Source organism: Mastomys coucha, unplaced genomic scaffold, assembly GCF_008632895.1.
Source record: "Mastomys coucha isolate ucsf_1 unplaced genomic scaffold, UCSF_Mcou_1 pScaffold21, whole genome shotgun sequence".
NCBI classification, from domain to species: Eukaryota; Metazoa; Chordata; class Mammalia; order Rodentia; family Muridae; genus Mastomys; species Mastomys coucha.
In genome coordinates this window covers 130,638,486-130,654,171 of record NW_022196904.1, presented here as the reverse complement: position 1 = coordinate 130,654,171, position 15,686 = coordinate 130,638,486, and the positions used below count along the sequence as shown (strand labels likewise).

At 48.3% G+C, this 15,686-nt stretch overlaps 1 protein-coding gene across 1 annotated transcript in view; it reads left to right on the top strand.

Moving 5' to 3' along the window:
* Chid1 (chitinase domain containing 1) overlaps positions 1–15,686 on the top strand; it is a 39,749-nt gene that overhangs the window by 18,278 nt on the left and 5,785 nt on the right. Inside the window, exons 9-10 of the mRNA XM_031388867.1 lie at positions 6,920–7,021; positions 8,343–8,498. Coding sequence (XP_031244727.1) covers positions 6,920–7,021; positions 8,343–8,498 — 258 coding nt within the window. The remainder of the gene's footprint in view (positions 1–6,919; positions 7,022–8,342; positions 8,499–15,686) is intronic.

The window sequence follows — 15,686 nt, the reverse complement described above, 5'->3', positions numbered from 1 at the left end:
TTTAGAACCTTTGGACAAGATGTAGTGACCTAGGTACTACAACCACAGCCAAGGCATTTGGATTCCCATGTCTACCCTGCCTAGAGGCTCTCTTAAAAATGACCAGTGTTTGACTTAGAAATAACAATACTGTGAAATAGGAGACTCAGAGTCACCTGAGGATAGACCTGGAGCACAGCAGGCAGGAGCAGGTATGGAGGGCAGGTAGAACTACTGGGTAGTAGTCCTAGGAATTTTGCTGGTATTTAAGCTTCCAAGGGCAGCCCTATGTGTTTGCCCTTTAAACCCTCAGATAGATGCTAAGCTCCCTGATCTACACACTAGAAGGAAGTACCCTCTTCTCTGGTCATCGATGAGCCTTTAGCTATCTGGAATGATAGCAGCTGGATATAGTTAGACATGCCTCCAGGGCTTGGGGTGTCACTGGCAAGCTGATGAGTGCTTATAAAAGGATTTACTTGGGCTAGAGAGTTGGCTCAGTGGGGAAGAGCACTGACTACTCTTCCAGAAGTCCTGAGTTCAATTCCCAGCAACCACATGTTGGCTCACAACCATCTGTAATGGGATCTGATGCCCTCTTCTGGTGTGTCTGAAAACAGCTACAGTGTACTCACATATATAAAATAAAACAAATATAAAGGTAAAAAGCCAAGTGTGGTGTATATATCTTTAATTCCAACACTCATAGGGCAGAGGCAGGTGGATCTCTGTGAGTTTGAAGCCATCCTGGTCTGGTCTACATGATAAGTTCCAGGCCAGCCAGAGGGAAAAACAAAAAACAAAACCAACCAACCAACCAAACAAACAAACCCTTAGTTAATGTAGCACCTGCAAGGTGCTTGGGCACCTGACAGGGACACTAGTTGCGAAAGACCTACTCTGAGTCACTTAGTGTCACCTGTCACTTCAGGTGCTACTATTGAGGCAGTTCAAACTTAAGACCTGCCGGGCAGTGGTAGCACATGCCTTTAATCCCAGCACTTGGGAGGCAGAGGCAGGCAGATTTCTGAGTTTGAGGCCAGCCTGGTCTACAGAGTGAGTTCCTAGACGGCCAGGGCTACACAGAGATACCCTGTCTCAAAATAAAATAAAATAAAATAAAATAAAATAAAATAAAATAGAAAAACAAAGCTTAAGACCCACCAGCTCAAGGTAGTTTTCCTATCCCGACCTTGAGTGTGCCAAGACCCCTGTGTATGGTATGGATGTCTGCCTGCTGTCTGAGCTTTCTCAATAAACTCCCTCAGCTCTCAGCCCATTAGTAGGGACTGTTGAGTACAACAGCAGGCTCTCCACATTGATTTCAGACCTAGCCCAGGAGTCCTGCTTCAGAGTGCAGTGGGCTGTGGTACCTCTAGGTAGGAACCTGGAAAGTAGAAAGCATGAGAGCTGTCTGCCACTCTGCTCAGCAGTGAGCTTTAGAAGTGCTAGGTGACACAGGGGTAGGTCTCAGGCAGCTAGTATCTGTTTCAGCTGCTCAAGAACCTTACATGTGCGACATTAACTCAAGTCACTTTTTCCATCGTTGTTGTTGCTTTGTTTTGTTTTGTTTTGACAGCATCTCACTGTATCCCTGACTGGCATGGAATTCACTATGTAGACTAGGTTACATTTTAATGTGTGGGGCCTGTGTGTATAGTGAGGCTCCATTCTGTACACTTTCTTCCTCAGCTGAACAAACGGTCTTGCAGACCTAGGTAGAAGAGACAGCAAAGGGGTCACAGCCTCCAGAAGGGCCTCCAGAGCTGTGGTGTCAGCTGCCTCTGCCGGGTGCTCAGTTTTGGATCTCCTGGTATATAACGTTGGCTGGGGTGCCATAGCTAGGCAGAAACTTGGAGTGGACAGTTCAGAAACCTGTGGCAGTTTCTGAGTCTGTGGAAGCTGCTCTCAGATTCTGGTCAGGGCTGGGGTGCCATATTTTGCAGAGGATCTCTCTGTCCAAGCATCTCCACCCAAGTTCCCAGTCCTTTGCCTGAAGTGCGTCTTAGAAGCCAAGGCCAACTCCATCACTCACTCTGTAATGACTGAGGCACATAGTTGACCTTATGGCCATGAAGAGAGGGATTCTGGAGGGTACCCAGAGTGGGGGTGGGGATGCATCTGCAGTGGCTGGAAGAAGGATCAAGAGTCTGAAGGGAAGCAGGGCCCTTAGCTGGTTGAGGCCCTGTGGCATTGGGCATGTCCCTTCTGCCTTGAGTGTAGTGGGGCTCTGATGGCACTGCTCCAGGGCATAGGAGTGCTTTCTGTCCTCCTTGTTTGTCCTCCCCCAACCCATGGTAGAGAGCCACCTCTGCATCTTCAGCAAAACACAGTCAAGTCATTTGCCTCATAGAGGCTACTCTAGGAAGACAGCTCTGGTGTGTGAGGGTGGGGAGTGGGGTGACTTCTATTCATCAAATGAAAATTCACTTTTGTACTTTGTCACCAAAGGCAGGTTAAGTCAGAGCTGCTACTGAAATGGCTGCCACAACACTGCAGACCCTTCTTGCCCTAGAACCGGGCAGCTATTCAGCCATACTGACCTTGAACACTTCTTCCAAGGTTACTTAGGTACACTCCGCAATATAAAAGCCAGGGCAGAGTGGCAGCCTTGAAAATGTAGTTTAATTAGATCCCCTGGCCTACTGGGGCTAGCAACATACCATCTTAGGAGCATAGGAGATATCAGGTTTGCTTCTAGCCAGCCTCTTGGGTTTCTCAAAGGCCAGTAACATACTATACAGGATGTCAGTGAGGGGTGTAGCAAGTTAAAAGTCAGGTCAATCTCTAACCTGCCTTTTACATTTCCTTAGCCTCTTTATCTTTAGCTCTTAGGGACCTCTTAGGTTGATGACAGAGATCACAGGAACAAGGCCTGGCAAGATGGGCAACAGGGACTGTTAACTGTAGGGTAAGCTGACAACCCATTCTGTTGTCCTGGAAGAAGTAGGGAGGGACCTGGCTCATCATCCAGGGGCATGGAGAGAGGAGTCAGAGGAGGCAAGAGTCACAGGGACAAAAGCATAAAGCTTCAGCCGTGGACAGCTCCAGGAAGTGTTGTCTTTAAGTCTATGTACTTTCTGTCTGGCTGTAACTCCAATACTATGGGGCCATCAACTATTGATGGTATTAATTGTGGACTGGAGAAGGGAGGCACACACCCTATGGGCTGAGGAACAGGGAGCTAAAGTTTGTGTGTTGGATTCTCCAAAATTGGAAAGAAAGCTGCATTGCTGAGATCAGGTGGCTCTGGGGCATGGTTGAGAGTTGACAGCTTCACTGACCTCTGAGGTTGGAGATGACAGTGGGGTGAGGCCACTGAGCAAATAGCTCTCACAGTGTTCATGAGTATTTTCTGCAGGCTACAGCTTCACAGTGTGCCCTGGCACCATCTGGGCATTTTCCTTAGCTACAGGGTGTCTGGATAAAGGGTCACATGGAGGGCCATATCCCAGTGTCATTACAGTTCTGCTCTCTGGAAAAGAGGTTTTCATCATTGGAAAGAAAGGGTAGCCTGAGCTATAAGGATTGCCCCTTTTTAGCCCTTAGTGAGCACTTAAAAGTGTCTTACTGCTGGGGCTGGATACTTTTCTTCTTTGCCATGGGAAGGCCCCAGCTGCATGGGGCCTGTCCAAGACCCAGGACCTGAGTGATGTGTTTTGTTATATTGTTTTCCTCCCTCAGAAATTAATTCAGAACATGAGGTTTTAAGCATGAGCAGTAATTTCTGTTTATTGGAAGTCATGCCATGTGTGGCCTATTGGCAAGCTGTTTTTATGTCTCTTGAGCATGGACTCATTTTGTCCTGGTGCTGTGGAACAAAGAGAAATAGCTCAGTGGCCAGGCTCCCCCAGGATTTGGGGAAGAAGCAGGGCAGGCTGGGGAAGGATGGCTCTAGCAACAGCTTCTGGATAGTCTTCCTTCCTCAAAGACAGAGGGTAAATAACATATTCCCAGAGAAACCCCCAAGGACATAGCCGGGAGGATGGGAGTAGGGCGGGTAGTAAGAGACCCAATGGTGTCCCGTCTGTCCTGTTGATGGCTACCACCCTAGAAGGTTGCTCCATTTAAAGAAAGTGTTGGCTGTGTTCCTGTTTGTCTTCATCTTGTTTTATCCTGACCACTTAAGAATAAGGCCATTCTAGCCGGGTGGTGGTGGCGCACGCCTTTAATCCCAGCACTTGGGAGGCAGAGGCAGGTGGATTTCTGAGTTCGAGGCCAGCCTGGTCTACAGAGTGAGTTCCAGGACAGCCAGGGCTATACAGAGAAACCCTGTCTCAAAAAACAAAAAAACAAAACAAAAGAAAAAACAAAAAACAAAAAAAAAGAATAAGGCCATTCTGACATGTGGGCTGTTCTTAATGGCCCAGCCTGTGGGGTTGGGTTGCATCAGTGAGAAGCTGCATATAGGAACCTCTGGGAATAATGCATGCTTCAGGAAAGTAGTCCCCAAAGGGTCCCATGGTCTTCCCAAGATTCCCACTCATACCTGCCCCTATATTCTTGCTTTCTCTCACCTTGCACCCTCTCCTGTGGTGTCAAAACTTCTGACCTACCTCTGTTCTTCAGGTGTTCAAGCCTCTGCCTTCAGCCCTCATTATCTCCCCATCCATGCCTGCCCTGCTTGGTGTTCCAGTAACACACTGAGGGCAAGTGCTATGGCAGCCTGCCTGGGACCCTATGATGCTAAAGGTGACCATAGGGGTCTGTTCCTAGAGACAGTGAACCTGAAGGTCAGACGATAGCAAACAACACTGTGTACTGGGGCCAGCTGTGCCTGGGCGAAATCGTGTGGTGATCAGATCTTTGTAACCTACCTTGGACTCACAGAATGCCTTCTGGCCTGCCCGCTCCTCTGGGTAAGGTCTAACTGATAGGTCAGCTGGTCCAAGAAGCACAACTAGTAGGGAGTACCAGTCGAGGTCTTAGGACTCCAGGCAGTGGACAGTGGGAGCTGTTACCTAGCATTGGCAGATACTGTCTACTTTGACTAGTCCTGTCTGTCAGAGGGTACGTACAGCCTGACCAGTGTGCTTTAGTAGAAGAAACCTCTTCTTCTGGGAGCCTTCACACAGGATCTATGCCCCCTCCCTGTGCAAGGTATAAATGTCTATGCAGATTTATCCTGCCATTAGGAGAGGCCTGCTTTTCTTCACCGTGAGTGTCTGGGTGTTGAGTGATACTGACGTAAGTCTTCAGGGAGAAGTGTTCTTCCCCAGCTTTGAGTGAGGCCACAGGTGTAGCTACTCTGCCTGGAACTTTCTAGGCCTCAGCAGCTTTTTCTTGCCCAAAGGCATCAGCCACACCTTTCTGAACCTTTCTGAGCCTTCCTCTTGCACTTCTGCAGTTCTACACAAGGTAGGACTAAGACAGGCTGCTCCTGTGCCAGCGTCCAGCTGCAGCTCATGCCTTTCTTCATGAGCAATCAGATCTAGAAACAGTAGTGCCTGACATACAAGGAGCCTGTAAACATTGGCAGGTTCTTAGATGAGGGTCTCACCTAGGAGCAGGTAAGCCTCTGCCATGGGAGCATATCTTAGTTACTATTGTATTGCTGTAAAGAGATTGCATGACCTTGGGGGCTGGAGAGATGGCTCAGCAGTTAAAGAATACTGACTACTCTTCTAGAGGTCCTGAGTTCAATTCCCAGCAACCACGTGGTGGCTCACAACCATCCATAATGGGATCTGGTGCCCTCTTCTGGTGTGTCTAAAGACAGCTATAGTATACTCATACACATAAAATAAATAAATCTTAAAAAAAAAAAAAAGATAGCATGACCAATGTAACTCTTATAAAAGAAAGCCTTTAACTGGGGGCTTGCTTATAGTTTTAGGTTAGGCCATGATCATCATTGTGAGAAGCAAGACAGTCATGGAGCTGGAATAGTAGCTGAGATCTTTCTATTCTTACCCATAGGCAGAGGGAGGAGCAGGGACTGGACCTGTTATTGGCTTTTGAAACTTCAAACCCCACTCCTAGTGACAAACCTCCTTCAACAAGACTACACCTTCTAATTCTTCCCAAACAATTTGACTAACTATTCAAATGAATGAGCCTATATATGAGTGAACCCTTCTCACTCTAAGGACACCACAGAGTGGCATTTCTAGACTGAATGTTTGGGCTCCATTGGGAGCAGGAATAGGAAGAACTGTTATATTGTGGGGCCAAGATAATGTGTTTCAGAGGCCAAGGCCCTGGGGACCCGGGGAAATGCTTCAGCCATGTCTGAGCAGCTGGAACCTCTATGAGCCTGTCCTCTTCTATATGTTCCCACTGTGGGATGGTTCTGGAACAGGGCTGAGTGCCAGGTACAGCTCTTAATCCTCTTTCTCTCAGAACCTTCCAGGGGCAAGGGAAGAGGGACATCTCTGTTAGCCCTCTGTTACCCCTCATCCTAGCACCCAGAGTATGTACATATGACCCTGGCCAAATAGCACACTACCCCCATCCCTGAGGGAAAGTAGCAATTCTCAGCTTTGGGTTGTGACCCCATGGGGGGTATCAAACAACCAACCTTTTCATGGGGGTCACCTAAGACCTTCAGAAAACACAGGTATTTACATACAATTCCTAACAGTAGCAAAATTACAATTATAAAGTAACAACCTAAATAACTTTACTGTTGGAGGTCACCATAACATGTGGAACTGTATTAAAGGGCCACAGCATTAGGAAGGGTGAGAACCACTGTCTTTTTTTTGTTTTTTTTGTTTTGTTTTGTTTTTTGTTTTTTTGTTTTTTTTCGAGACAGGGTTTCTCTGTGTAGCTCTGCTGTCCTGGAACTCACTCTGTAGACCAGGGACCACACTGTCTTAGAGGGAGGAGAAGGGGTACAGGCTAGGAACCCAGACAGCATGCTTGTTCTGACTCTTATTGAGGAAGACCGGTCATCCATACATAGTAACTCAAAGTAGGTCTGCTTGCCTTGTCACAGGACTGACCAGCTGGGCATGTTTACACACAAGGAGTTTGAGCAACTGGCCCCCATACTAGATGGCTTCAGCCTCATGACATATGACTACTCCACATCCCAGCAGTGAGTATGGGCTGGGCTGGTAGGGCGCTGTGTGGGCAGTGGGTCTTCAGAAGATACAGGCCTGCACCTTGGTCTTGCAAGCAGACATCTGCCTACGGGATCTGTGGCTCAGCACAGGTGGGCAGTCACTTTCTTTGCCCCAGATGCTTCCAGATGGAAGCGAATGGTGTTCCTGCCCCGTTCTCAGGAGAGCTGACTCTTTGAGAAGTCCCTGCATGGGTAGAACTGTCATCAGTGACATAGGCATAGTCTGCCTGTCTCTTCTGTTTTCCTTGGGCGTTGGTCCCAGCTGCATGTCTGCTGACCCGTCCTTGTTCAGTATTTTAGACCTGTTCTACTTCTCTAGGGTTGGGGAGGTTACAAGTAAGTACTTTGCCCCGTGCAGGGCACCTGTGGGTCCCTTCAAAGGTGCTAAGGCCACTTTGCCTACAGTACTTAAATGAAGTTTCTGGTTCTGCCCCTTTTAAAAATTTTTTGTGATGTGTTCAGTGCTTCATTTTTCTAAGACTTCTCTTGTAATTTTTAATTATATATGTATGTGTCTCGTGTGGGGCTATTAGCATGTATGTGGGCTCTCAAGGTGACCAGAGGTACTGGATCCTCTGAGGCTGGAGTTACAGCCACTTGTGAGCCTCTGTGTGTAGGTGCTGAGAACTGAACTCAGGTTCTCTGCTATCTCTCTATCCCAGAGTATAGACCCTCCTCACTCTATATCCCAGACTGGTCTGGAACTCACTTTAGGCCAAGTCTGGGCTTATACTTGCAGCAGATGTGTGCTACAATGTTTAACTTTTTCCCAACTCTTTATTTATTTATTTATTTATTTATTTTTATTTTATGTACATTGGTGTTTGGCTATATGTATGTCCGTGTGAGGGTGTCAGATCCCATGGATCAGGGACAGTTGTGAGTGGTCATGTGGGTGCTAGGAATTGAACACAAGTCCTCTGTAAGAGCAGCTAGTGCTCTAAACTGCTGGACCATCTCTCCAGCCCCCAACTCCCATCTCAACACCCCCCTTTGTTGTTTGTTTGTTTGTTTGTTTGTTTTGGAGACAGGATTTCTCTATGTAGTCTTGGCTGTCCTGGAGCTCACTATGTAGACCAGGCTGGCCTTGAGCTCACAGAGTTCTCCTGCTTCTGCCTCCAGCTGCTGAATTTAAAGATGTGTGCCATTACACCTGGCTTCCCAATTCTTGAGAGGTATTTGCCATGACACTGAAGGAAATGGGCCTAAGTAGATGACCTAGAGGGCCAAACTAAAGTCAGACACAAGACTTCCTGCCTTCTCAGAGTGGCTCCATTTCCCATTGAACTTGCAGGCCTGGCCCTAATGCTCCGTTGTCATGGATTCGAGCCTGTGTCCAGGTTCTAGACCCCAAGTCACAGTGGCGAAGCAAGATCCTCCTGGGATTGAATTTCTATGGCATGGATTATGCAGCCTCCAAGGATGCCCGTGAGCCTGTCATTGGAGCCAGGTGAGCCCAGGACCCTCCTGGTCACATTCCAGGTGTGGCCAGTCAGAGATGTGGGTTTCAGTCCCTGGGAAAGAGGGAAAATATGGGAAGGTTGGGTGGGGTAGCTCCTTTGGGCTTTGCAGATTGTGGAGTTTGAGATACGGGTTGGGTAGAAAGCTCCAGTCCTCTGTTGGACGTACCCCAGGCCCTTGAGGGTTAGCACCTCACCCATAGTGTTGGGCCCTTAGCCAAGATCTGCATCCATGGTGAGTTGTCCTGCTATGGGAGAGAGTTGGACATGGCTGGTGGGGTTTGACATGGCTTACATAGTTCCTCTGGACAGCACCTGTGTCATGTGGACTTGGCCAGGACTGGCTTTTCCTTTCTGGCCCCATCGTTTCCTCCACTGAGGGTCTCCTTTAGTGTCTTGGCTCTGGTTTTAATAGTGTGAGCCCAAGGATCTTTGTGTTTTAAAGTATTGCTTCTACTTCTTACCTGTGCATTTCCTGTGTACAAATCCGACTGTCACCAAGCTTCAGTGCTAGCTGTTGGGTTTCAGCAGTTTGATGACTTCAATCCATGTCACCTATGCTCAATGTTCATGGAGTTTTCCATGGACTGTGCATTCACTTTTTACCATGTTTGGGAGGCTTTTGCTAGTTTCCTTGGCTCTCATCCTCTGCGCCCTCAACTGTGTGGTGTGTGCTGGCCTGATGAGGCGCCCTGGGCTCCTGAGATGTGATTTTCTTCTGATTTAGTTGTTGTCTGTTGCTGTCTCCAAGGAGGCTGGTTTCTTTCCCATCCCCTCTCGGCCATTAACCCCACCCAGGTTCTGTTCGTCTCACATCTGCAAGTTTTCTAGTTCATGGATTTCTGTGGATTCAATTGTGGTGCTGTTCAAAGTCTGCCTGTGCAAGTTCTGACATCTGGGTCAGTTCTGGCTGGCCTCCACAGGTGACTTCTCCCTCGGTGAGGGAGTGGAGGCCGCTGAGCCCCCTCTGAGGGTATTAGATGTAGTGAAGTCCACTATTAAGTGCTAGATATTTTAACATTCTTACAAATCTGGGGTCTTTGTTCTTTGTTGGTTGCTCAGAAGTCTAACTAGGCGTGATGGTAGATACCTTTAATTATAGTACTTGGAAGGCTGAGACAGGTAGATTTCTGTGAGTTTCAAGACAGCCTGTGTATCAAGTTCCAGGCCAGCCAAGGATGGTATCCAGAAAGAAAAGATTTGGGTGTTATTGCCCACTGAGTGCAGCTCTTTTTTTCTGACCCCTAGGCAGGTGCATTCTACGGAAGGAACCATGCATGCATCACCCAGGGCAAGTGAGCAGCGGCCAGGCTGCCCACCTTGTACTAAGTGCTGACGTTCTGTTCAATCTATGCGTCAAGGTTCTCTCCACCTTGGCCCCAAGACAAAGCCAGAACTGACTTATTCAGCCCTTAGCTGAGCTTTGAGTGAGTGGAAAGGTTGGGACTTTTCTCTGTGACCCTGGTTGTTTGTAGTCTGTGAAGGTATACTCATCAGAGCTGAGATCACCTCTCAGCTCTCATTTAATTCTTCCATTGGTCCTTCCATGGTGGGGCATTAGGGTGGGCCATGCTCCAAAGCTGTGGATGTGAATTCTGTCTTGCCTACACATCTGCACTCTTTGGTCTCCACACAGTTTGTTCCAACGTCTGGGGTTCATCACAGGCTTGAGTTAATAGCTGTTCTAGCCCACAGTGCTGCTGGCTTGCTTTCTCTTGAGCCTTGGTCTAACAACAGCCAAGGGAAGAAGGCAGGTTTACTGACTGAGCAGGACCCAACATGGGGCAGACAGGGTAGGAAGCTATTAAGGCTTTGGGGGATGGCCACCTGCTGTGTTCCGGGAGACTGCTGAGGATCCTGTCAGCCTATCACAGCTGTCCTGTGCCTGAAGATGTGTGCAGCAGGAGCTAGACATGGGGGTGCCACACAGGTGAAGGCTACTTCTGCTCCACTTGGGAGCACACATGTCCACACAGGCTGTTCTTAGTCTCCTGACCTTTCAGGATTTGCCCAGCTAGGGGAGGAAAGCTGTACCTCTCAGTCCTCATCTCACTAATGGCTCCTGTGGGGCACTATGAGGGTATGCATGCTCCATCCTGGACATGGGTCCACCCAAGGGAAACAATTAGATGGAGAAAGTCGCTTCCTTGGGGCGAGGCCTGGCAAGCTCATCGATTTTGCCAGCCTGTCCATGCGGAAAGATGCTGCCTGCCCAACTTCACCTTGTCAGGGCTGCAGTATAGATGCCCACTCAGCAGGGACACTTAGTTTCCCAGGACTGGAATAAATAACCAGGCAGACTTCCATGCGGATTCTCATGGCTGTAGAGCCAGCCAGCATTAGCCCTGCCTCAAGGGTACATATCTAGGAACATGTGTTCCTCACCTTGGTCCTGGCCTGTGGGGCTGACCCACAAGGAGAGAGACCTAGGAGGACACAACAAAAATGTCCCACAGGCACTCCTTCCTGCTGGCAGTTTGATGCTTGGTGACTGCTGGAGCCTTTTCTTGGCAGCTCTCTGGCTCAGGACTGCTGAAGTGTCCCTGAGTGGGCACAGAGTGCTCTTCCAGACCCACCTCGGTTCCAGTGATAGCCAACCTCTCTGCAGTCAAGCTTCCTATGCTTACTCCTTACTTCACCCATTAGACCTTTTCCCTTTACATCCCCATGGGCAGGCCTCAGCTGTGTGGTGTCCACTCTTGACTTAGAATTCAGCTTTCTAAGAGCACAAGGTAAGATAGGCCTCCTATTTGGGGGTGTCCTATAGGATCTTCTCCTCCAGTGCCTGAACCTGGGGTTAATCATCCTGATTTCTGGAAGCACTTATGCTTTCAGCTCAGAGCCTTTCCTCGCTCTGTGCCTGCACTTTCTGCTGTTGGCACAAAATTTCTGTTTCTTACTGATAGCGCTGTGGACTGCAGTTGGACCTATGCTTTGAGTAAAGCAAATTGCTGCTCCCAGCCCACCCTAAACACTATGTATGCTACCGGGTGACATTGTTCATAGGGTCCCCTCTCAGGCTATGTCTTTCTAAAGTGAAGAGCTCTCATTCCTTCATCCTGTTTGTCTCCTCCCATGGGATGTGTCCAAAGCAGGTGGCAAGACAGGATAAATCCAGTACTGTGGTTCTTCTTTGTCCCTGCTGCCAAAATTACAGAAACTACCTGTTTTCTTCCTTATCTCATTTTTATTACTTTTGTTTTCTTCTGTTTTAGAGACAGTCATACTCTGTAGCCCAGGTTGGCCTAGAACTTATCGCCCTGGAACTTACTCTGTAGCCCAGGGTGGCCTCAGTCTCATGATAATCCTCTTATCTCAGTGAGCTAGCTCCAGCTTCCAGGTCTTATGCCTTCTATTTAGTTTGTTCTCCCAAAATTCTAAGTATCATCTGACATCCAGTGATGTGGGTGAAGGATTCCCTTCCCCTCAAGGTCCCCAAGTTATTATTTTGGGCACCCTGGCTTTCACCGACCAAGTATAGACCTTGGACATGAGCCCCTCTGCCAGAACAGGTCTGATAGCTCAGGCTTGTCAGAAGTTTTTGGCTTTCTTTTTTTTTTTTTTTTGGTTTTTCAAGATAGGGTTTCTCTGTGTAGCTCTGGCTGTCCTGGAACTCACTCTGTAGACCAGGCTGGCCTTGAACTCAGAAATCTTTCTGACTCTGCCTCCGAAGTGCTGGGATTAAAGGCATGCGCCACCACTGCCCGGCTCCAGTTTTTGTTTCCATAGAATGGGACAGTACTCCATGGGAGCCCCATTCCAGAGACATGAGAAACTCCCAGAGGAGGCTGTGCATCTGCTGAGAAGCCAGTAGAGATCCACCTTGAGCTATGAGAGACCTTTAAACCTATGAAGCCTTGATTGTCTGACCTAAGGTTTTGTTGTTCACAGGGCAGGCTTGGGGGTGGCTCTGCCATCAGTCATCTCCTCCCAGGAGATCTAAGCATTGGGAAGAGGAGGGCAGGCCTGGGTCTGGATTTAGAGCCCTGAACAGAGCTAGGAGGCTCCAAAGAAGAGCCTCTTATATACAGTCTGAGCCCCAAACTGGCACTGGGTAGGAGTAGCCAGGTATATGTGTGCAGGTGTCTTCATACCTGGATACCAGTGAGTGTGCTCAGTCCACAGGCCCGCACACTCCCTTTTCAATGATGGGTCTCACAAGGAAGCACCAGTTGTAGCTGCAGTGCTTTATCATAGCCAGGGCCACCTTTGACTAGCTTTGGCCATAGGTAGACACAGGTAGCAGCAGAGCAGGCCAGGCAAGTCTATCATCTGCACCTGCTGGCTTTACTCAGTGTTAATCCCCACACTCTGAAGGTAGTACCCCACTGTGCATCTCAGCTTTGCTTCTGAGGATGCCAAACCTCACCTTGTACCCAACCAATGACCGCAACCATTTGACATTGCCAACATCATTCTTCCTTCTAGGGCTAAACCCTGCCTGCTGCTCACTCACCAAGTTCCCTTAGACCTGTATATGGGATCAAAGGGCCTCTCATAGACTGGGCCTCTCATAGAAAGGTTTCAATGACATTTTCCCCCCAAAAGCATAAGTTCTTCCAGGTCGAGGGCACAGGGCATGGGTCACAGTCTCTTCCATGTTGTAGTCCAACCCCTCCAGTGGGGTTGAATCCAATTAAGAGAGGTAGCTGTGAGACAAGCAGACCTGCCCCCTGCTGGCAAGTCCAACTGAAATCCCCAGTGCCCCCAGGCCAGGCACAGCATGTAGGGGAAGGTGTTAGAGGACTTACTGACTAGGGTCTAACTTTTCTCCTCAAGAACATAGCTTAGTATGATACAACCCCTTCATATTGGTCAGCACAGGTACCTCTGTTGATGGTCCCATGGGGCAGATAATGACCTGGTGTGAGATGCAGGTGAGCTTCTTAAGCTCCTTAGGATTCAGTCCCCACCCCCTTCTAAAGATTTACTTATTTTTATATGCATTGATGTTTTACCCGCATGTGTGCATGTGCGAGGGTACCAGATTTTCTGAAACTGAAGTTGCAGAGAGTTGTGAACTTAAAAATGTGGGTGCTGGTAAATTGAACTCTTGTCCTCTAGAAGAGCAGCCAGTGCTCTTAACCACCCAGCCATCTCTCTAGGCTTTTAGTTGCCATATTTATTAAAATCTAAGCATGGTCTCAGGATGATCTGCCACCCTTTCTTAGCCTCTAGAACAGAGTCCTAGTCCTTTCCAAGTCAGACATGGTTCAGCCACTTAACCATCTGCTCAGCTGTATATGGAGCCAAGGCCCTGTGATAGGGGCAGTTGGCCGGCTCACTCAAGCCAGTGGCTGTGGTCTGTTTGCCTCTACCAGCCGGGCAGACCATCTGTACCTTTCCTATGGTAGGATCTGCAGAGTAGTGCAGCCATAGGTACGGCCTTATTGTTATGGCCACGGCTTCTAGTGAAGCTCTGGGATGGCCTGCTCATTGCCTGTCTTTAGAGTTATGGCACCTCACAGTAGCAGAAACAGGTTCAGGATTCCTGTCCTGGGCCCCTGGCTTGACTCAGCATAATTAAGCTGACTAAGCGTGATACCTAAGTAACTGCACATACATGGGCTCTCATACACTTACTGGATAGCTACCTCCTCCCTTCTGCCCCATTGAAAGCTGAACTCACTTGGGCTGGGTCCTCTCACTCCACCCTGCTGCCAGGCCATAGAATCATCCTAGTGATGAGCCACAGTTTACTTGGTGATGTGAAGAATCAAGGCCAGCTGGCCAGAAAGTGTGTGGGATCCTTCCAGCATGGTTGTTGATGCTCCCAACATGGTGATGCCATAATTATCTTGTGATACATTTGGAAGCTAATCATGGTCCAGGCAGTCTGTCAAATGGAGAGCCAGCCTTGGTGCTAATGAGCATTTCTACCCTGTTCCTCTTTACCCTGTAATGCCAAGGCAAGTTCCATTATCAGTATATCTGGTAACTTTGTGTCCTATAGTGAGACGCTTCTAACTGTGGCAAAGACAGAAGCCAGATGAAGATGAGGCCCAGCACCATGGTCCTCATTCCTACCCATCCTGTGTATGCATCTCTCACCCTAGATGGCCCAAGAGAGATCCTGGGCCACTTCCTCTGAGTCCCTCCTTACTCAGTCCCAGCTGGCTCTGTGCATGTCAGCATGTCCAGAACATTCTGATCAAACCTGCTTATACAGCCCTGCTTTTTGTTTTGTTTAACTTTTATTAATTTATTTTTGGGGTGGAAAAGCACACACATGCCATGGCACTGTTGTAGAGGTCAGGGACCAACATGCACAAGTTGGTTCTGGTCATTCACTGTCTGGGTTCTGGGGATCAAACTCACATCACCAGGCTCCTGGAGAGCTCCTTTACCACAGAACCATCTCGCCAGCCCTGTTTGGTTTCTTAAAGTAATTTTTTTTTTTTTTTTTTGGTTTTTTGAGACAAGGTTTCTCTGTGTATCCCCGGCTGTCCGGGAACTCATTCTGTAGACCAGGCTGGCCTTGAACTCAGAAATCCACCTGCCTCTGTCTCCCAAGTGCTGGATTAATGGCGTGCGTCACCACCGCCCGGCATCTTAAATTAATTTTTAATTTGTTTTTATTTTTGACTATATGTATTGGGGGGCAGTATATGAACACAGGTGTCAGAGATACCAGATCCTCCTGGAAGTGGAGTTACAGCAGGTAGGTATGACTCACCCGGTGTAGATGTTGGGAGCCGAATCTGGGTCCTTTGCAAGAGCAGTACACTTTGCATTCTTATCTGCTGAGCTGCAGTTCCTGCCCTGGTTTTTGCTTTGTTTTGCTTTGTGTTTGTTTGGTTTTTTTTGAAACATGGTTTCTCTGTGTAGCCCTGGCTGTCCAGGAACTCACTGTAGATCAGGCTGGTGTTGAACTCAAAGGTTTACCTGCCTCTACCTCATGAGTGCTGGGATTAAAGACATATGCCACTACTGCTAGCTTCCAGGCCCTATGTTTTTCAAGTAAATTTAAAAAAAAATTTTTTTAAAGATTTATTTATTTATTTATGTGTATGAGTACACTGTAGCTGTACAGATGGCCGTGAGCCATCACATGTGTGGCTGCTGGGAATTGAACTTAGGACCTCTGCCAGCCCCACTCGTTCTGGCCCTGCTCGCTCTGGCGTAATTCACTGTAGCTGTCTTCAGACCCACCAGAAGAGGGCGTCAGATCTCATTAC